General features: G+C 41.6%; 1 protein-coding gene across 6 annotated transcripts in view; it reads right to left on the reverse strand.

Moving 5' to 3' along the window:
* HECA (hdc homolog, cell cycle regulator) overlaps positions 1-22,947 on the reverse strand; it is a 44,625-nt gene extending 21,678 nt beyond the window's left edge. For 4 of the 6 annotated variants that reach the window (XR_006602326.1, XR_006602324.1, XR_006602325.1 and 1 more), the window contains exon 1: positions 22,370-22,943. Coding sequence is in view for 3 of the 6 variants with exons in the window: in XM_045066300.1 (XP_044922235.1) it covers positions 22,370-22,640 (271 nt within the window). In the remaining 3 variants the exon portion in view is untranslated. Of the gene's footprint in view, positions 1-22,369 lie in introns of all 6 variants that reach the window. The other 2 variants (XM_045066302.1, XM_045066303.1) reach the window with 1 other exon arrangement.
* Positions 22,948-23,382: the final 435 nt, after the last annotated feature.

Consider the following 23,382-nt stretch of genomic DNA (forward strand, 5'->3'; position numbering starts at 1 on the left):
GGTTTTTCTCCTGTTAATCTGTCTTATATCAAATTAGTTATTAGGCCAGCCAAAGAACCTGGAAGGGAAGAAGGGAAAAGTTTTCCTCCCCTATAATTTCCAGTAGCCTCAGCTGAAAAGACAAATGGCTTTACCTCCTCCCTAGTCTGTCCAATAGGTAAAAACATACAGCTGCATGATAAACTGGAAACATAGGTCATCTACAGACTAGGCACCTGTCAGAGAATAAAACCCGTAACTCATTGCTGTTCGGTATTTTCCAAAAGTTCAACTGAGAGAAACAATTTTTTAAGAAGGATTTCATAGGTGATGTCCACACACTCTAGATCAGAGTTCCCGTGGGGCACTTTGGCCTGTAGTATGACTTTTTAAACCCACACAGGGCTTTTTGTAATAGAAGATGAACCCAAATGCCTGTTAAGTGCATCTCGTCCTCTCCAGGTCATCCAGGCCTCCACTCCAGCCCCATTCACACTTACTCACTCCAGGACTCTGGAGGTATCTACATATGTGACTCCTGTGCTAGACAAAAGCTATCCCTCAGCTAAGCTAGGTGTCACAGAGTTGGTTACCTAGACGATATTATTTCATTCTCTGGACAGACTGCTTTTAATGACACATGCAAGCCTAATAAATGTATTTTATTTATAAAAGGACACTGTTGTGGACATTGCTTAGTATTATTTGACAATGTTTCATAAACAGCTAAGTGATGTTTTTGTTTTTTAACCTGATGGACACTATAAAGTATAGCACTGCTTCTGTTTGCTTCTTCCCTCTGTGTGCAAGAAATATGAAAGCCCTATTTGTGACCTACCTCTTGCAATGACTCAGGATATCTATTATCTTCCTAATAATACTCCTAGTATGAATATTCTCATTTATGATCTATCTCATAGTATTACCTGTATTTTTGAAAAACACTGTATTTTACAGTGAAGGAGAGTATAAATGATCACAAAGAAAAAACCCATTCGCCATCTCTCTCCTAACTTTCCAATCAGTTTTGCCTAGTAGATATTAAAATCTGTACTTGATGGGTGTCAAGGCACTCCCTCCCCTCCTCATTTTTCAAAGGCAACCAGAGCAGAGTGTAAAGGAAGAGGGAAGGCCAGATGACCCAGGGATCCCACAAACACAGCACCTTTCAGGAGGGTCACCCTCTCTCCCATGCCCCGGGCTCTACTCCTCAGAGAGGCACCTTGCGGACAAGCCAAGTGCTCTCCATCCTTGAACTACTCACCTCATCCACTGCTCACCCCTCCTCTCCCTCCCCTTGGCTCAGCTCCCTCACCCTCAGACTTTACTATTCACACCCAGGTCTCCACATATTTTTCTCTCACCTGGTTTCTCTGTCAGCATTTCTCTTCTCTCACATACAGCCTGGACTGCTCCTTTCACTCTATTCTGACAGCCAACCCAGCCCTCAGTCCACCTGGTCCATGCAGGTGCCTCTCCCCCTACCTCCCCCTACCTGCTCCCAGACTCACTGGTGAAACTGAGACAATAGTGAAACGAACTCAGGTTGCTCCCAACTCTATCCTGCCTTGTCTTCTGTCAAAGGTCCTCTCCTTGGCTCTAACCAAGGCCAGACTTCTCAGGGTGCTATCGTCCTCAGGTGGGACCAGTCTTGTCTTCACTTAGCTCTTCTCAAGACCACTACCTTCACCTATTCTCCTCCCTCACCTATCAAACCTGGGAATTCGTGTCCTACAAATATGAAAAGTAGAGTCTCATATTTACCTCAGAGACTAGATCTATGAGGAAAGGCAGACAAATAGCAATGAACTGAGAAATGACACGTGATTAAGAAGTGGCCACATAATCTGAATCTACACCTGGATCACATCACCAATGATAATGACAGGAGTCCAGGAAATTTCATCATCCTAGGTTGACTCATAAGAAATGTCAATGTAGGGGATGCCTGGATGGCTCAGTCAGCTGAGTGTCCCACTCTTGATTTCAGTTCAGGCTGTGGTCTTGGGGTGGTGGGACTGAGGCTGCACCCTCAGTGGGGAGTCTGCTTCTCTCCTTCTCCCTCTCCCCACCCTCCCCCCATACCCACTCTTTCTATATATAAAATAAAGAAAGATTATTGAAGCTATCTAGTCTTTATCAGGGGCATTAGCAATTATAATGGCAACTTGCTTTAATAAGAAAAAATTATATTCATTGACAATGAATATAATGACAGCTACATGTACTCATATATAAAAACTATAAATTTATAACAGATGTCCACTGAAATAAGGCACACGCACTCACATATGTGCATGAGTTTATCTATGAAGAACTATAGATGTAACTTTCTCTTTGTAAGTTTAGACACATGTACACATGTCCATGTGCATATGTCTGTCTACATGCTATTTCCACAGTGAAAAACAAACAAAAAAAAAGCCCTTCCATTTTACTTTCACTTGCTCTAGTGCAGAAAACCCAAAATGCTCTTTCATAGGAAAACTGCTTATGTTCTTATATATTTAAAACAGAAAACTGTGAGACAACTAGAAAGACAAGGGCCTTCAACCTATTATAAACCCAAACTAGTCCTTGAAAGGGAAAGATGGTTTTGCTAACCAGGTTCCTTAACAATTAAGTTTTAACTTCCTAATCCACTGTGAACCCCAGTCATTTCTGGCCTTGTTCACAATTGCTGCTAAACAACTGTTTACTTTATGGGTTCTCTTTCAGGTGTAATTCTTTGAAGGTTGGCCAACTCAGCATTAGCATCTGCAGCACTCTGTCATCACCGTTCAGAATTCTGACCACATTCTCAAAGACCCTCATCAGCCCCTGCCTCCCTGGCTGGCATCAATGCTACATAGGTGCACATCTTCTCCTGGCAGGGACACAGGAGTCTGAAGCTTGCCAGTCTAGCAGGTTTATTTCATCTTTTTTCAGATGCTGGAGTAAAAGAGAATGATGAAAAATACACACAAATGAGTATTTGGAAATGGGAAATATTGATAACACTCTGTGCACAGATGTGATGACATCAGTATTTCCAGTTTCCTTTTTCCTGCTCCTGGAATGAACCAGGGAACATCAATACAGTAAATGACAACCCTGAATACCTTCAACATCACAATTGATCATGAAAATAGTAAAAGTCTGTCATCTGCAAATATTACGGATTTGAAGCCAGATTTTTTAAATGAGCATGTGCTGACAGTCTTAATTCACTAGGTCTAGGTCTGACACACCAAAATCCTCTGAATCATTAAATAAAGACGTCAAATACAATACAATGTGAGTACTCAACTGTAGGTCACTAGAGATCTGGATGTCTGGAAAAAAAAAGTATAATAGTTTTATTCCTAAAATGCTTAAAAAATTCAAACTATAAAGATAAATTTCACATAGGAGACATCTCAAAATGATCTGGTTTCTGAGTAAGTCAAGTTTTCTTAGCAGGTTTACTGTACATAATTGCCTAACGAAAGAGCCTTCAAATTTTCCAGGATACTAAATCAACACACATTTGGGCAAATGTATGATGTCATTTAACAAGGACCCTGTTCTAGGAGATGTGATGAAAATGCCAGGGTTTGTCTTAGGGTTAAACACTTACAATGGAAGAAAGGAAATACTAGCAGCTCTCAAAAATCACCTAAGTATGACTATCCTGCTAATCACTGCACATCAATTCAAATTATGTTTCTGAACACCTGTTATGTGGCCAGTGCAGAGTTTAGCACAGGAGATGTCAAGTGGTGAACAAGACCATAAGCCATACTTCAGTATTTTATTTTTGTTGAAAACTAAACATTTTAAAAAATATAAGGTGGTAACTCTGAAAACCAGATTCCCTCTCCTCACAGGACATGCTGTTATTACTATCACTGTTTGTTTGTTTAGTGACTTTCTTGGACTAATTCTGTGAAATCTGTTTTTTTGTTTTGTTTTGGTTTGGGTTTTTTTGGTCATGTGCAGCCACTGAAGTCTCTGCTCAGTTAGTTTAGTGGTAACTGAGGTAATAACTGAGTCTCCCACCCTTCACCAAGGGGGCTGAGTGTGTGCTGGGACATGCCTTCAATGCTTCAACAGTTCACAACCGTCTCAGCCATTACTTGCTGCTAGTACAGAGCCTCAAGGCCAGAGGTGAGAACTGAAGCCTGCTTCCAGTATTTCCTGGGCCTGCATACACCCCTGCCCATGGGCACAGTCTTCTAGAGCACTGGAATATATGAATATATCAGCGATTTTCGTGAGCCACCTATGGATAACTCATTCCCAAGATTTTCTTTTTAAGGTTTTTGACCAACCTGTTGTTTGCCCCAACTGGTATCACTGACACAGGCAGTTGTGATGTTAAACAGTTGCTGCTGATTGTTTTCAATAGATATCCTAAGAACAGGACTTTACCACTGGCAATCTTTGAGCCAGGTCAAATAAAGACAAGCCCTATAAATGAGCCTTTAGTGGGGAGCTTCCAGACAAGTAAATAGTGACAACAGTCTGGAGCTCGGGCTTTTGGGGAAGTTCCAAACCTGTTCTTACCCCTCCAATGACTTCTAGGCTACTTGTTTAAAGCTACCATGGAGCCAGGGAGAGGGAGTGGGAATAAAGCAAGTTAAAACACAAAATTCACTGTTCTTACTCTGATTCAGTCCTTTTCCTTGAATATACACTCCAAGGATTACTACAAGCCTATGGTTAACAACCAGAGTTCTGAAAAAGTTGGGTTTAATCATTTTCACCTTTGTTCTCATTGCTTTTATGGAGAAGCAGATTTCTTGAGGTTCTTACCCTACCATTACATAAGTGCTTCTTAATATAAACTTAAGTTTATACACATACTTTGTTACAGAAAAATACAACAGAATAATCAATAAAAGACAATACTTGGTCTTAGAAGCAAATTCTGGGTAAGAATTGAACAGAAATCAAGAAAAGTTGTATAATTTCTGACTACTATTTTTTAATAGCTGGTAAATACAAGTTATTATGATACTGGAATTCTCTTTTAAGAGAATTTAAATGTCTCATTTAAAGACATTTAAATGATGTTTACAATATATTTGGAAATGATAGCCTCTGTATTTATTCAAACCTTTAAATAAAAAACTGGGTGTAATGCCATTAAATGTGCAAGAAGAACTGTGTTTTCAAATTTTTTTAGGGGTCACACAAGCAAAAATGTCTGACTACCACTCTGAAAAATCACACTATGATTACATCATACACACATTCAGGCAACTCAGAAACTCCCAGACTGAAGCCCCAACTCCTCTGCGTGTGGTCAAGAAGTTCCATGATTAGGCCCTGGTCTGGCCTTCCCATCTGATCACCCAACAGGTCCAAAAGCGAAGACTCTGCTTCAGCCATGGTCTCTCATTGCGGCCGCAGCACAGAAAGCAGATTAGAGGGGAATGAGTGGGCATAGACTGCGAAAAGCTAACTACAGCCCCCACTGCCCCACACCACACCTCAAATTCACTATGTGTTTGCTTATCATTTCTTGATTGAGTATTCTTTAAGTGAAAACTAAAAAGTTTTCTTTCTTAAGTATTTTGAGACCCTTTTCTCTACTACATAAAAAAAGACACTAAGTCTTATATATAAAGAGAAAATACAAAAATATTTTGTCAACTTGTTTTAATTAATATAGGAGCTATAAATAAGCTCACATAAGCACATCTGTCTTAACCTCCAATTTAGTTTATCCTTCCTTATGTTATTTTAGTAGCTGAGACTGCTCCAAAGTGGGTAGCAAATTGAGTACATAGTGGTTACATTCAATTAAACATGTTTTTATGCTTTGAATAGGGTTTAAACACATGTTTTTACTCAGACAATCCATTCTACACAAATAAACATGGAAGTTTTACATTAAAAAAAAAAAGAGCTCTTCAACTATATTTAACAACTTGGGTTTTTAACATTCTCTCAATACATTGTTTATTCTCTTAGACCTACTCTTTCCTTACTTTCAGTTAAAACCCACAGCCTACCTAGCCTCAAGCTCACACTAAATTGAAAGCTACAGGCTTCTACTGTACCTATGTTTTTATTTCTATTCTGGCTTTCACATTCTGTTATTGGCAAGAATCTGTATTGATAATGACTATAAAGCAGAAAATTCGTTCTTCCTTTTCTAATAGCGGCCACGTCAAAACCCAAAGGACAGAGAACTAAATATGCCTGATTTAGGCTATCGGAATAAAGATAATGGTTCCATTGTTTTCCAGAATGCTTCTTAAAAATACCCAGTTCCACAGAATAGAAATAAGGCAATCTCTTCATCCATATTATATAAATATTTCCTGAGCCTACACGGGATCCTTTAATGATCTGCCCTGGGTCATCTAGCTAGTACGTGGCCTTCCCTCTTCCACTTTTACCCATACTGTACACAGATCAATAAACTGCATAAAGCCACCTTATAAGAAGAGGCAGTGACCAATAAGCTTTCTGTAATCAGATCATAAGTAGTACCATAATTTGGAACAGCATCTCATTCAAAATTACAGCACTACTTACTGTGATCTGATGACCCAAAAACTTATTCAGAATGTTCAATACTCATATTAACACTCAGACTTACCTTAAAACTAGGCATAAGGTAATCCAAATTAAAGAAGCAAGTGCTTAAACCCAGTTACGATATAAAGGTTTCCGGACCCCATCTTTGCACTCCTTAAAAACAAAGATAGAGAGGGGCTCGGTTGAGCATCTGAATCTTGATTTCAGCTCAGGTCACAATCTCAGGGTCCTGGGATCAAGGAGTCTACTTAAGGAGTCTCTCCATCTCCCTTTGCCCCCCACCTCACTCATATAGGCTCTAAGATAAATAAATCCTAAAAAAAATTAAAAAATTTAAAAATGAAAGAAAAGAAAAAAAAAGACTGATAATTCTACTCTAACAGACTTGCTAAACTCAAAAAAAAAAGAAAAACGGTCATGAGCAAAGGCTTACATTGTCATTAACGAGAATAAAGCAATTTTCCTTGGAAAAAATGTAAAGAAACACACCCTTCTACCCATTCTATTGGTATGCAGACTACTGCAGAAAAAACATGCAGACGTTGAGAAAGAGAAGCTCAGCCTGTCTTGCTTGATCTCTGTTTGGTTCAACAGACTGGGTCAACATACCAACTCTTGAGATTAATTAAGACTAGTATATTTAAATCATAAAATCACAGCACACGGTAACAAAATTCATTTCCCTACCCTACGCAAACCCCGAACTAAACTAAATCCTTATACTCCTTTGTTTTCCACACGCCTTTTCGGCCCTGTTAAGTTCCCTGAAAAATACACTTTCTGCTCCCTTGTATTCCCTTCAAAATAAACCTGGGAAAATGCCAGCCGGGCAATCACTCTCCTGGGATCCAAGGAGAAAAGACAAAGCCTTTGCCTGGGGGCCACACTAGTCTATTTCTGAAATGCTGCATCAGCAACCAACAAGCAAGTTACAGAATCTGTTGCAACAAGGAAAGACTTGTCAAAGGAGAGAGCATGTCTAAGTCTTATACATACCTCAGTAAAAATAAAAACTAGAGTCAAGAATCAGTCATGTCTATGTCCTGGCCCAGCAGTTTATCACATATTCACACTCAATACAACCTGCTGTAATATGACTTATTTTCAAGACGGTATTTCAAAAGATTTTCTGCTGCTAAGCAAACTCAAAGTTATAGACCCCCACTGAGATATTAAGTCAGTGATGTCATTCTAACTAGACATTCACTCCTTTTCCAATTACTTCTGTGGAACAAAGATTAATTTGATAGTACAGCCACTCTCAAAGACTCAAAACTATTTATTTCTAAACTAGAGGGGAAAAAAATACATGTCATTTATAAAGTTACCAAAAATATCTGGAAATTTCTTTTTGCTATTAGACAATGTCAGAGTAAATATAATTCTACTGAAATATATATAAATACATATAAATGTATATGATTATATACTAAATGAATTCTAAATAGTATTTCCAATCTGTCAAGAGAAAAACATTTCCAATTAATTCCTTAAAAATTTTTCCAAGTCATCACATATCTCATCAAAGATTAAAAAGTTATGATAAAAAGGGATTTAGTCAAAAGTTTCAAATCTGATTATCTCAAGGACGAAGTTTACAAAGTGTTTTTAAATCAACCAAATCTCAAGAAAAACAATCATTCAATATAAACATATTGATATACTTGCATGCATACATTAATACTTACACATACCAAGCATCATATGCCTATATAACTTGTTTTGATAAAATCCATTATATAGTTTGATATATCCAAAATTCTTCGATGTAATTTTTTTTTTAAAGATTTTATTTATTTTGACAGACAGAAATCACAGGGAGGCAGAGAGGCAGAGAGAGAGGAAAGGAAGCAGTCTCCCCGCTGAGCAGAGAGCACGATGCGGGGCTCTATCCCCGGACCCTGGGATCATGACCTGAGCTGAAGGCAGAGGCTTTAAACCACTGAACCACCCAGGTGCCCCTCTTCAATGTAATTTAAAATGTAAAATCTAGGGACACCTGGGTGGCTCAGTCACTTAAGCATCTGCCTTCGGCTCAGGTCATGATCTCGAGGTCCTGGGATCAAGTCCCACATTGGGCCCTGTGCTAACCCTGCTTCTCCCTGTGCCTGCTGTTCTCCCTGCTTGTGCTCATTTTCTCAATCTCTCTCTGACAAATAAAATCTTTTAAATAAAATAAAATAAAAATGCAAAATCTTAAAGGGAGGTAAGAAAACAAACAGAAGCCACATGTAAGCATTTCAAATGCTTTTACAGCAACACTTAAACTCCCACTCCATAGGACCCTAGAGGCCGGTAAAGAACAAAAAGCAGAAAGGCCTGAGTGAATCAAGGTACAAATTAAGTGAGGCATGATTACAGATATAGGCGCACACACATAAATCATGCAGCACAATAGCCAAAAGCAAATCCCTATTAACAAAATGGTTAAAATCACAGTGGCATTTGCTGTTATGATGACACCTGGGGACAAGATGATTCACAGATCCCAACAGAACAATCCCCCAGTCAGCTATCCTCACTCTGGTGAAAAGAACCCTGCCCAAGGCTTCACCACAGTCCTTCCTCATAGTGGGGTCAGAGAGCCCTTGCATAAAGTCTGAAGAGCTCCTCCCTCAAGGAGCAGGACTTGCCCTGAGAACAACAGGCATGCACTAAAGATTCTCCTGGAAAATCTACACAGCAGATCTCCTAGACCTGAATGTGTAAAGAAACTAAAGGCTCCCCGAATAAGGATTTTGGAAGAATAACATTAACTGCGAACTCAAGGAGGGGAAAGCTAAGGCCTGCCCTGGGTTCTTCAACAGATCAGAGTGTGCATTCCGCACAGTGGGAAGCAGCCCCACTACCACAAAGGTAACTAAGAACTAAAAATTCACCCAGAAAACACTACAACCCCCAAATCACGACCCAACAATTCACTTTTTCAAATAGCTCCACACTTCATTTGCAAACAGTCACAAACTATTTCATAACATCTTTATTTTCTACAGATAAGAGCATTTGGGCTGAGGGGCACCTGGGTGGCTCTGACTCTTGATTTCAGCTCAGGTCATGATCTTGGGGTCTTTAGATCACTCTCTCTCTCAAATAAGTAAATAGACAGATAAATAAATAAAATCTTTAAAAACAGAACATTTGCACAGAGAAAAGTTCACTGGTCTTGCAAAATGCCAGATCTCAAGTTATGACCTATGTCTGTCAAATTTCACACTCTCTGGAACAAGAGGTGAGTTTGGGAACCTCGCTCAAATCACAGCCATGTGAGAAGCACGAGGGCTGACATCAGCATGATGCATGGGGGTGTAAATAAATTTTGGTTTGACTCAAAACTCTATCTTCATCTTACTAACATACAAATGTAATTTCAATCTAAGTGCCACAAAACTGTATCTTCATCTTACTAACATACAAATGTAATTTCAATCCAAGTGCCACAATGAGAAAAATGAGAACTTTCTTGTGATTTGGCATTTAAGTGTGTTATCACAAAGAACTTAAGGGCAATTTAGCCTTAAGAGGACTGAGTTTGCAGCTTTATTCTTGAGAAGAGGTGATAAGTAACTAATGGATAGATAACCTTTATCTACAAGTTTCAAAGTCCTAAGCAGCTAGAATAAAAACTGCAAGGGATTTTAGAAATGTGCAAGACATGACAGGTATTGAGCACTGCAGCCCAGCTGTCAACCGACAACAGCAGTCAGGGAAGTAAAGGGTTAGGGAAGGCAGTAGGAACTGCAACCAATTCTGTGAAAACAGACCTCAAAAATTAAATACAAAAAGGAAACAGAACCTCACTACCATAAGAGCACTGCTGTGCACTGATATCCAAGTGATTAACCTTATGCCAGGCCCACACTGCTTTTCCTGAGAGTACTGTCAAAACAGGCTCCTTCCCTCAAACTCCCTACCTTTCTCTCAAGTTCTCTCTCTATATGGATGTTCTGTGATCATACAAAACCGTAACATTTCTAACCAGCAAGGACACCTGAAATAAGACAAAAGATAAACAATAAACCAGGGAAAATGTACATCAAAAAAGTATCCTGAATATATAAAAACTAGGTGCAAATCAGTAAGAACACAAATAGTAAAATGAACAAAAAACACAAAGGGGAAAACACCACAAATGAGTGGTATACGTATAAAGGCACTCACTCAGTGACAATCCACCAAATGCAAATAAAAATAACAATGAGATGTAATTTTTCACCTATCTGATGGGTGGAGATGAAAATGATCATCAAAACCCAAAATCCATGCTGAGGACTGTGAAGAAAGGCGCACCCCAGGGGTCGCAAACTGGTAAACCCTTTCTAGAGGGCAGTTTGGCGCTTTGTCTCAAAGCCTTAAAAACCACATGCCTTGGGCTCCTGGGTGGCTCAGTTGGTCATGATCCCAGGGTCCCAGGATGGTCCCACACTGGGCTCCCTATTCAGCAGGGAGTCTGCTCCCTCTCCCTCTTCCTGCAGCTCTCCTTGCTTGTGCTCCCCGCTCCCCCACTCTCAAATAAATAAATAAAATCTTTAAAAAAGAAAAAAAAAAGCCTCATCACCAGTGATCCCATATCTAGGACTTTAGCCTAGAGAAGATAATCACACCCTAGTCATGAACTACAGTCCATTAAATACAGTGTCAGTTCAAATGTTCACAAGCCCCACAATTCCAAGACCAGGAAATCCTTCCATCATAAAGAGAAGGAATTAGACAAACATGAATGGAAAATGCATGAACAAAGTGCTTCCTTGGTCAAGTGTTTTGTTTCCCAAATTTAATTTCAGTTTAAGTACCCAAATGATAAGCATAAGGCCTTTTTAAAATAATTTAAATAGCCCTCTTGCTTCTTTGATGTTTTTATACTGCATTTAAGTCCTCTACTTAAAGTGTGTTCATTATTTATACACATGCATGGGTGTCCATCAAGATGGGCCCGATACCACACAGAATCAAACTGTGGCATCTGGGTCCGCCACGTCTCCGTAACCCAAACACGCCTCTTCTGCAAAAAGGGAGAGAGGCAATATCTGGAGCTTAGTATCCTCTTCCTCAAGTGCAGACTGCCCACTGCTGGGTGCTTAGCTGGCTCCTAGAGAGCACTCAATAAAGGTCATTTGTGGGAGGGCCTAGGTGGCTCAGTGGGTTAAAGCCTCTGCCTTCGGCTCAGGTCATGATCCCAGGGTCCTGGGATGGAGCCCCACATTGGGCTCTCTGCTCAGTGGGGAGCCTGCTTCCTCCTCTCTCTCTGCCTGCCTCTCTGCCTACTTGTGATCTCTGTCAAATGAATAAATAAATAATCTTAAAAAAAATAATAAAACAAAGGGCAATTGTGGCATCACCACTGTTCCAACTGCTGCTGGAAGCAGCTTCTTCTCCTTTCTGTGGATTCTATGGGTTCTGCAGCCCCAGCACAACTTGTACCCAGGAATTTTGGAAGCAATCTGGAAGCAAGACATTATCTGCAGACCTAACACTAAAGGTGGCACCATACCAACACAAGGCCAACAGCACTGCAACATGTGAGCACCACCATGAAGAACAGGTCTGAGGGGCTGGAAACTACCTGGAGTCATTCTTGGAGTGGCCCCCCATGTTAGATATTCACATTTCTATTTCTCAAGGCCAGGCTCTCTCTGTGGCTTCCGGCAGCACTGAGTGGGTTCAGTAACAACCATCACAAACCAACCCCAGCTCAGCCTCTCAGATTACAAACTGCACACGCTACCAATCAGAAATAGCCAGAACCTGATTCTGTATATTCCCCAGTGTCCATTTCTGCAGACACTGAGCTTCGTCAGGAACTGAAACACAACAAGTAATGAATTAATTTAAGAAGCTGTATTAGAGTTCTGGAGCACCTGGGTGGCTCAGTGGGTTAAGTGGGTTAAAGCCTCAGCCTTCAGCTCAGATCATGATCCCAGGGTCCTGGGATGGGCCCCCCACCACCACCACCAATCAGACTCTCTGCTCAGCAGGGAGCCTGCTTCCCTTCCTCTCTCTCTGCCTGCCTCTCTGCCTACTTGTGATCTCTGTCAAATAAATAAATAAAATCTTAAAAAGAAAAAAAAGTTGTATTAGAGTTCTACTAAATATTATACTGAAAAAAACATTCCAGAGTGCTCATTTAGAAATCTTAAAGAGTTTGTGATTGGGTTTCAACATCAGTGTCAAAAGACTCTCCTGAGATGCTTTTATAACTTGAAAGGACATGATCTGAAGTATCATCAAACTTATGCTTATCCCTAGGGAAAAATCTACATTTTAAATCTGGCAAATAGGTTCCTTACCTATATAAGCAATTTGATACCTGTTAACTTTTGCCTAAACTTACCCTTTTTCTCAGTTTTTTAAAGGCATATGCTTTAAGACCATCTATTTCTAATAAATTTCCAACAAGTAAAAATTAAAAATCCGGAATTATGACACTGTCTTTTGCAACCCAACTACCTGTAATAGTTATTAGGGGGGTAATGTGATCTGAACTGCAAAATATTTTGAAGAGATCAAGAATGGGCCACTGTAGCCTAAAAATTATTTTCAGCTGAAGGCACTTGAGTTCCTGCAATCTCTTATCTGCCTAAATGCAGAGCCTCACAAAAGAACAAATTGATTTAAGTCTCCTCCTAGGAGCAATCAAGGAAGACTGACTCCTACCAGAGAAAAGTCTCCACACACAACTAAGCAGACATTGTCACAAAACTATCATCTCCCTATATTTTCTAAGGGCCCATTTATCTTTCCAGAAAGCTATTTCTTTTCCTAAGGTGTCCATCTTCCTTTCCCGTTCTCTTATTAAGAAGTCATCTGTTTTCCCCTGTCTTTTCCCCTCCTCTTCTCCTGTGAAGGTGGTATATAAGCCACAAATTCTAACCCCCACCCCCACTTTGAGTTGAATTCTTTTCCTGTGATAAATCCATCTTTTCTCTTATTAATTTATCTTTTGTTGGCTTAATTTCCAGACCCCAATCATTACACCCAGAGAATGGAGGAAAATCTTTTCCTCCTGACAATTTAAATCTTCTGATCACATATGAATATTTACGAAAATCATGCTAACCTTATTAATTGCAGTCAAAGCAATTATATGAGTAACATTTTATACTTCCTCTTTAAGTCTTCCTCTTTTCTTTAAACTTCCTCTGAATCTGTTTCTAACTCTTAGATTGTTTTCAGGTATTATCCTTATAATTTAGCAGAAAGAATTTGTGTCCCTTTTCTACTTCTAATAAATCAGGACATATAATAATTAAGCATTAGAAACACTACCCTTTGCCATTTATAAAAACACTCTAGTACAATCAAACTGAAACATCTGTTGATTAAATAAAGCAAATTGCTATTTCACCAACCACTGAGAACTGGAAGCTTTCTCAAATATACAGAATTAAGACACACACACATATATATACAAAGTTACTTCGTACAAAACAATGAGAGCCACACCCAACCAGAGTTTTAAAACTGATCCAATGATGATAAAAACAGAATGACAAGCCAAGAAAATTAATCCATCCTGGCACAGATATATATATACATTTCCTACAGGGTATGAAAAATAAATCATAGGGACAACTCTCCCTCCAGAGAAAACCCTTTCTGCTCAGATGGCCCCAACCACACCATCAGCAGTTGGTTCTCTTAAGTTAACCTCAAGTAGCTAACCTTCCATGGCTGATAAAGTACAGGGATGCAGGTGCCCACAATGAAGACAGACTCTCGACACAGCAACCTTGGGTACTGTGCCCACTGCTTTACTGAAAAACCAAAATCAAAGGTCCATGGCAGGCTGGGCCAATAATCCTTGACTAGTTGTATCAAAATTGCTAAAATACCACTCTATTGAAATTACAACTTTATCAGCTTGTTAGCAACCAATGATGGCAAACCAAATAAATGAACATGTGCCCTTTTGCAGGTATAGTTGATCATGTATGTGTCTGCTTATAAACTTCCACGATGGTCCTTTCCTGGCTACAAAACATCCAGATTTGACTGTCAGGCCCTTTCTAGCCTCCTGTCCTACCACTGCACCTAAGACCAGTCACAAACTCCTGGCAACAACCAGAACTTAAGTCTCTTTCTTTGCTTTCAGAGCTAACTGCTTCTCTTCCAGCAGGGCTCAGCTCAAACATCCTCTCCTCCAGGAAACATCATTTTCTCCACTGGGCCTCCATAGCACATTATCATACCTCATGGTGCTCACATGTCTCTGTCCCAACATCACTATGAGCCTGTAGGAATGTAGATTCTGATGCGTTCAACTATAATTCAACATTAAACTTCCAATCATAGAAGAGACAATAGGCACATAATAAATATTTAGAAAAATGGGTATACACAGATGAACAAACAAAACAAGGAATAAGCAAACAAATAAACACTCGAACTGATGAACGTTCTAGCTGAGGACTGGAGAGAGGGGATATTAATACTATTATGTTAGTAATATTAAGCACTGACCGATCCCCAAAGAATACCCTGAGCTCCCTACCTCCTTTCAGCTACTCTTCAACTCCACATGTTTATTTCACTTCTCCATAGCATAGTAATACAATTTCATCTCTTTCTGTTTTTTAAAGGTTTATTTATTTGTGGGGTTGGGGAGAGAGAGGGAGAGAGAATCTCCAGCAGACTCCTCACTGAGCGCAGAGTCTGACATGGGCTCAATCTCATGACCCATGAGATCATGACCCATGAGATCACAACCTAAACTGAAACCAAGAGTCAGAGTTAACTGGCTAGCCACCCAGGGGGCCCCATAATTCCCATCTTTAATCCAAATTTTTATCACCTCAGAAGCTCTGGCTCTTTATTTCTAAGCTACCCATGTGTAGTGTACATGTAATAACCTATATGTACTGGTTTCTATAAAGGCTCCCAAGTAGACCATAAGCCCCTTGGAGCCACTTCTTTTGTCCTTGTAATCCCAGAGCCCAACACAGTGCCTGACAAATAGCAGGCCCTCAATAAGTGAAGAAAGGAGGACATAACAATTGTCACATTTTGCTTTGCACTTTTTTTCTTTTCTGTTAAATCATCTGATTTTTCCAGGTAAACTTTAATCAGAGAGAGATGATGAGGAAGAACAGATCACTTGTAATCAATTCAGGGCTTGAATAACAACCTGTATGAAATCAGTCTTTTCTCATATGCTCAAAGACCCTTCACCACCTTATTGTCTCCTGGTATCTGTTCTCAACGTAGAATAATTTTAAAAGTCTTGTAATTGAATAAAGTTGAACCAATCACAAAACTTACAAAGCTATTACGGATAGTGCCATATCTGCCAGGCTCTGAGCCAAGATCTTTAATATAGTTTTTCTTCATCTTCAGAAACACTCTAAAGGATTGTGTTTGGAAAAAGAAGTCTGAGAAAGGTTACATAACTTGCCCCAAGTCACTCTGCTAGTAAACTGGGGCACCTAGGTTTGCACCCAAGCCTGTTCAGACCACACGCTTACTAAAACTTTAAAAATTTTAGGCCTTATTTCTTAAGATTAGAATAATGGTGCAGACAGAATTTCAAAAGCCTATGTTTTCACCTTCATTATTACCAACTGCTAAAATACCACTCACCACTACTGGATATCTTACTGAATCCTTGTTAGCCACCAAATCACTAAAGAGCACAGAAGTCCCCAAAACAAATAAATGCAGCTTTGGAAAGTCCCCTCAAGTGTGGTTGCTACCACACTCTCCTGGCTCTTGATCCTACTGGGGCCCTCTTACTGCTGAGAGGGTCAGGGATACCAGCAATTCTCCCACATGCCTTTAAAGCAACAGTCCCTAGAGACTAGTGAGGCTATGGGGAAAGGACACACTGACCACAGCAGGATCAAACTGCTCTAAGTTTTCTATGAGACAATGTGTCACCATGTATTAAGCAATTTTTTTAAAAAATGCCTATCCTTTGATACAGCAAGTCCAGAGGTAATTGGGTAATGCCTACAGATGTATAAATAAGAAACTAAAGGTCAGATAACAGTAGAATGATCAAATTATCCAAGATGCAAACATATGATGGCATGTTATGCAGTCATTAAAATGGTGATGTACCGGTGTATTTATTACTCTGCCAAAATGTCTACAAAATACTGCATATGTAAAACACAGATTATAAAATATATAATCCTTTTTGAAAACTGTATACATATTTTTGAAAAGTCTGTAAGAGAAAAAATTAAAAATGTCCAAGAATATGCATCCAAATGTTAACAATGGTGATCTCAGTGGTAAGAGGATGTGCTTGACTAGAAGGGCAAAGAGAACTTCACCAATCTTCTTCATTTTTTAATGGCCATTTTATTACTGTTAAATAATGAAATAACAAAACACTTTTACTTAAATCAATCCCTTAAAAATGCCAAAAACCTCACAAAATCAGTCAGAACAGGTTTTTTTCCTCCTTAAGTTTTCCTTTTGATGCCTTCAAGTCTTTTAAATTGTTCATAGCTAAGCCCAGGGTAAATTCATAGGAGGATTAAGCTTCAAGAGTCTTCCCAGTTTTATCTCCTGTTTTCAATTCTCTATGGAATAATATATATTCTTGGACTTGCAGGAAAGCTGACACTGAAGGTTTAGTTTCTAGAATTTAAACTCAGGTCCTCTAACAAGAAGGAAAGAGTAAGGACTGTGCGCAAAACTCCATTAGCAGAACACAGAATACTTCTTAAAAGTGCACAAGATGAATCTTTGATGGATGAGGCAATATTTTCTACCAATCCCCCATTACAAAGGTGGATTTTAAAAGGCAAGGTCCAAAAGTAGAAGATATTTTTAAAGACCTGACAAAAGTAACTTCTAAATAAGGCAAGAAAATGTCTTCCAATATGACAACCGCACTCAACATATCTTAGACCTGCAATTAATACTCCTTGATTTGAAAATAAACATCAGGCAAACACTCATTCTTCTTCTGAAAAATGTAATTTATTTTTTGTGTGAATTTTTTTAAAGATTTTATTTGACACAGAGAGAGACAGCAAGAGAGGAAACACAAGTAGGAGGGGTGGGAGAGGGAGAAGCAGGCTTCCTACAGAGCAGGGAGCCTGATGCAGGGCTCGATCCCAGGACCCTGGGATCAGGACCTGGGCAGAAGGCAGACCCTTAACGACTGAGCCACCCAGGCACCACTAGATAATTTAAATGTAGTAAGAATTCAAGTAAGCACCTAAAAAAAGAAACTATTTGAAATATACTACAAACCTGGGGTTATACTAAACGTGTTTACTGGCCTAAGTATACAGAAAAACACAAATCTTGTTTATAGGGTTCCAAAAACCTACTTGTAAAGATGTACGGAATTCGGAACACATTTCCCATCAAAACAATGTCAGACTGGTAGTGAACTCCCAACCTGATCCATAAAGAGGAGTGAGAACTATTCCACACCTATGTCTTAGATGAACAGCACTAGTGTTCTAAGTGAAGAAAGAGATAATGCTAGGGCAATTAAAAGAGCTTCCCTCAAAGCAGAAACCTCTCTAACTAAGAGATGCCACTTCCCAGGTCATATACCTTCTTTCTGGGGGCAACCCATGTCCAAATGACCAGTCAAGGGGGGATGGTGAGTTTAAAGGCCCTGCCTCCATGTCTCAAGGTGAGATAACTCTGCAGGACCATCCCAGCTCCAGAAGTCTCAGCTGCACTGCAGAGCAGTTCAATTCCTCCCTCTGTTCAATCCTGCTTCCCTCACTGCCCAGCTAGCACATTTCCAGTAAAATTCCTACACATAAAATCTCTGTTTCAAAGACTATTTCCAGAATCTGCCAAATTAACACTTAGTAAGCTCATATTATAAGTCAAACAACATATATGTGTATATAAGTAATATGTCTGTAATATATGTTATAGGTCTTACTGTATATGTATGGGTAGGTATTGTAATCCCATTTTAAATATGCAGAAACTGAGTCTCAAAGAAGCCAAATGATTTGCCTGAGATCATATGGCAAATAATTTGAGGAACCAGGACAGGAATCTATGCCTACCATACAAACTAGCTCCATTTACTAGAAAGTGTTGTTGAATGGATTAAAGGCAGATTCAGCTACCCAGGGGCTCTGGTGGCAGTCAGGAATGAGTGGCGTGATGAACCACCATCATCCATAAAACGGGAATTAATAAAAGGATCTGGGATCCAGGCCCACTGAAAACTAGATACTGTGATCAAGGGTTCATATTTTTTTAGGCCTTAAGCGAAAAAGCAGTGGCCTAATGGAACCAGAATTCCAGAATGAAACTGCATAGTTATAAGTGACTGCATGATTACTAGATCCTAAAAATAATGATTGGCAAATCTTGTCCACCTACAATCAAAATGCTACAGTATGTGCACAGATGTTTACTATGTAGGAATAGGATGGCACTTCATCTTTTACTCCAATTCCTACAAAAGGCTTCATAAACCAGGATCTAAAAATGTACTAAGAAATTTATTAGGCGTACAAAGTCCTTGCGATTAATATTCATCTTACTCAAGATGCACAACTGCAACCAGTTCAATTTCTTCACCTACAATCCTACCATAGCTTCCCCAGCTTTCCCTAACTAGCAGTCCTCTTTTATCAAATAAGCAGCTATTTATACCTACTGACAGGCAGTGAACAACTAAGAACTAATAGTACCCTTCCCTGGTGGCCATAATGCCCAAGAACTACAAGACATAAAACAATTCTATAAATTCCAAACAAGTACAAGCTACAACTACTATTAACTTCATGAAACTGGCATGCTTGCATATGCAGATCACAATGAAGTTGCACAGTGAAAACAAACCCTTTAAAATTTTAACAGAATTCAGATTACATCCTTAGAATTATTTGATTTGCAATATTCATAACTGCAAAATCTAATGTCACAGTTAAAAAAAAAATTGAATATACTTAGAAATACTAAATTGGGGTATACTTAAGTCACTTAAGCAGTCAAGCGTCTGCCTTCCGCCCAGGTCAGGATCTTGCCATCTGGGATCGAATTGTCTGGGAGTGAATCCCGTGTTGTCAGGCTCCCTGCTCAGTGCAAAGTCTGCTTCTTCCTCTCCCTCTGACCCTCCCCAACCCCACACCACTCATACGTGCTCTCTCTCAAGTAAATAATCTTTAAAAAAAAAAAAAAAACAAACAAACCAACAAAAACTGGGACCCCTGGGCAGCTCAGTCAGTTAAGTGTCTGCCTTCAGCTCAAGTCATGATCCCAGAGCCCTGGGATGGAGCCTGAGCCCCCCATTGGGCTCCCTGCTCTAATGGAAGCCTGCTGTCCCTCAGCCTCTGCTCTTCTTGCTTGTTCGCTCTCTCTCTCTCTCTCTCTCTCTCTCTGTCAAATAAATAAATAAATAAAATCTTAAAAAAAAAAAAGATTGGACTCCCTGCTCAGCAGGGTGTCTGCTTCTCCCTCTCCCTCTGCTGTTCTCCCTGCTTATTCTCTCACTCTCAATAAATAAATCTTTTTAAAAAAAAGAAATACTATACTAGTCCAACTGACGTCATTCCAAAATTCAAAAATAATTGGCCTTATTGGTTGATTCTTGAGAATCTGCATATCTATTACCCCTTCCTTTAAAATTCACCCATACCACCTCTCCCACCCCAACATTATAAAGTACAGTGTTACATGGCGGGGGGGGGGGGGGGAGCATTTATAATTTCCTTACTTTACTTATCAGTTTTGCACACAGGAGGCCTTAGCATCCATGTTCAGGTATCAACTCCGGTGAGAAGTTCTTCAAATTAAGGTGGATCATTCACTGAGACATGATACGATGTTAGAACCAAATGTGGCATCATAAAATACAGCTCACTGATCAAAGTTTGTACCTTCTCTAACCCTGACTATGGCAATGTTTGGCCCATTTCCTCCCTTTTTTCCCCATTCATTTCCTAAAACAAGCTCCAAATCAGAAACACACAGCTTCACACAAACATATACAGAACTGCTAAATATACCTGAGTCTGCCATTTCCAAGGAAATAATCAGGACGTCGTAACTAGCTTGAAGTTTACAAAGGAGGAGATATCACCAGCCTGAGAAAAAAATTTCTCCACACCACCTTAAAGCGGTCTAATCTTTTTTTTAAAGAATTTTTTTTATTTAATTAACATGGAATGTATTATTAGTTTCAGAGATAGAGTTCTGTGAAAGTAGTCAATCTTTTGGAGAATAAGGAAACAGAGAACTTGAAGCTTCCATACAGACAAAAAAAAAAAAAAAAAAGGCAAGCCACACCGCCACCAGACCTGGAATGCAAGCTCCTTGAGGACCAGGATGTCCTCTCTTAATTACCACTGTACCCTTTAATACTTAGCACAGTAGTGGTAACACTGTAAGTGTTTAATAGTTTTGAAAAAGTGAATGACAGCTATCACTCATTGATCACTTTCCTTGAGGAAATTTAGTAAGCACATTTGAAACATAACAAGACTTTAAACAAGAACAGCAAACTGGGCAAGAAAGTGACGCTCCAAGCCTCACCATAACCCTATGAGGGAGCCAATGTAATAATATATATAATATTTTTTCAATTTTAAAGTTGAGGAAATCAAGTCTGAGAAAGACCAACGTTCCCAAGAAGGCAGAGCTCTAAAGGGCTAAGCCACAAGTCTGTCTTCCTTTCCTCTAGCACATCAATACCAAAATGAACTGTAGAGCTTGGAAAACAAAAGAACATGGAGAAGATAGCCTGACCAAAAACTGCATTATCACACATTCAAAACCAGAATGTCTATTCCTAGAAAAAAGAAAAAACTTATTTCAATATTGCAGACACACAGCCAATGGGGCCTATGGTTCTGTTCTTAACAGGCTACACTTCAATCTCCTATGTTCAGAGCACTGTGGGGTTTTTCTAAGTGCAGGTGGCCGTTTAAAAAGTGACTGATCTGCATAAAGAATGGCTTCAAAAGCTGAAAAACTACAAGTTAAAAGCCAGATACAAAAATCCTATTCTCCCTTTATTAAATATACCTCTATTTCCTTCCCTGAAAAACCGCCTGAACAGAGGAATTCCAAGAACTGTCCAAGAAAGAAGTGTTTGCCAGGCACCGTGTAACGAAAGCCATGCCTGTGCAGTGACAACGGGAACCCTGTCCACTCTTCCCTACGTGCCCCTCCAAAGGTGCATTCAGGCACTGCCTAAGATTAGTTGGCTTCCTTCTAAAACTGTGAAACAGAATCATACAGAGGTTCTTTTTTTTTTTTTTTTTAACTCGGGTCTGAGAACGGAAGTCAAGTTCAGATTCTCTTCCTTCCTCAAGCGAGCAAGAGAATTAAAGAGCGCGCGCGCCAGCACACACACACACACACACACACACGCACGCACACACACACGCCCTATAGTAAAAATGTCTCGGGGCCTCTTCACCTGTGGCAGTTGCCGCAGCAAGCCCGGATCTGCAGGGATTTAAGGCACTTCCTCATTCGGAAGGAAAGACGGGGAGCTGAGGGGGACACCGGGAAGAACGAACTGGTGTCTAAGTTTCCAATCGGATCCCTCTTCTCAACTTGGGCAGCTCTCTTCTTCCCCCGCCCTTCCCCCGCGGCCCGGGGCACACACTTGGTCCCGCCAGGACGCGCAGGGCCCGAGGGGAGCACGGCCGCCACCGAGCACCCGGGCGCCCCTCGGAGTCGGAGAAGGAGTCGGGAGTCCGAGGCGCAGCCGACCCCGGGCGCGCGACCCGGGAGCGGCAGAGACCCCAGGAAGGGGCCGAGGAATCGTTACCGCCGCCGCCAGGCGTGGGGACCGGGAAGGGGCAGCCGCCGCGGGGCGGAGAGGCGGGGTGAGCACTTCCTGACTCTCGCATTGTCCACGCACCGCCCGCGCCCCGCCACCGCGCCGTCCCCGTCGGGGAGGAAGTTGGCGCTCGCCCCGCCAGCCCCGTCTTACCGTTCTTGGCGTCGCCCGCGGCTGCAGCCCCCGCGGCGACCGCGGCGTTGGCGGCGCCAGTCCCCGCGCCTCCGGTGCCCGCCGCGCCCCCGGTGCCCGGCGCTCCCGCCGCCGCCGCTCCGCAGCCGGCCGCCGCCGCCAGGCCCCCCCCGGCCGCCGCGCCCGCCGCGCCCGCCGCTGCCAGGGCCCCGGCTCCATTTTCCTGCTCGTCCCCGCTGCTGTTGGCGCGCTTGTTTTTGCGGCCGCCTTTGCTGTTTTTGGGGTTGGGCATCTCGCGAGCGTCCAGGTGCCCGGCGTCAGCGAAGGCGACTCCCCGCCGCACGGCCGCTCCCGGGCCGCGCGGAGCGGGCTCCGGGAGGCAGAGAATGGAGGGCGCGGGCCGGCGGCTCCTCCGGCGCCCGTCTAGCCGCGCGGCCCGCGCCGCGCCATCCCGGCCGCCGCGCCCTCTCCGGCTTCCTGGAGCCGGCGCGCGGCCACCCGAGGCTCGCAGCCGCGCGAGCGCCGCGGGCTCGGGACGCGAGCGAGACGCTCCCGAGCCGGAGGGAAAAGGCGGGTCTCCGGCTTGTTTTGATTCGGCTCCGCTGACACGCTCTGGCCCCGCCCACGCCCGTGACGACACTGGGGATTCGGCCTGGCCGCGCCCACCAGGTGACCTCACGGCGGACTGGCCCGCCCGCGTGACGTCACGCTCGCGCTGAGCCGGCCACTTTCGAGTGACGTCATCCCGGCGCCCTCACCGAGGGCTTGCGGAGCTCCCGGGCATCTGCGAAGCGAGCTACGTGAAGTCGCCCCCTAAGCCAATCCGGGAGCGTCTCAAGTAGTTATTCCGTCGCCTCCTGACCTTCATGTGATCAAGTCTTAGAACAATATGGTCCGGAAAAATAGGCAGGTAACTAAAACAAGAAGTGCAAACAAAGGATTTCGGATTAGTAATCCATCAAAACACCTTCCCCTTCAACATCAGTTCTAGGGTCGGTAATTACAGATGCAAGATTGAGTTCCCAGACAATGGA

The sequence above is a fragment of the Mustela putorius genome, unplaced genomic scaffold (assembly GCF_011764305.1).
Source record: "Mustela putorius furo isolate JIRA1106 unplaced genomic scaffold, ASM1176430v1.1 tig00003863_pilon_pilon_pilon, whole genome shotgun sequence".
Lineage (NCBI taxonomy): Eukaryota > Metazoa > Chordata > Mammalia > Carnivora > Mustelidae > Mustela > Mustela putorius.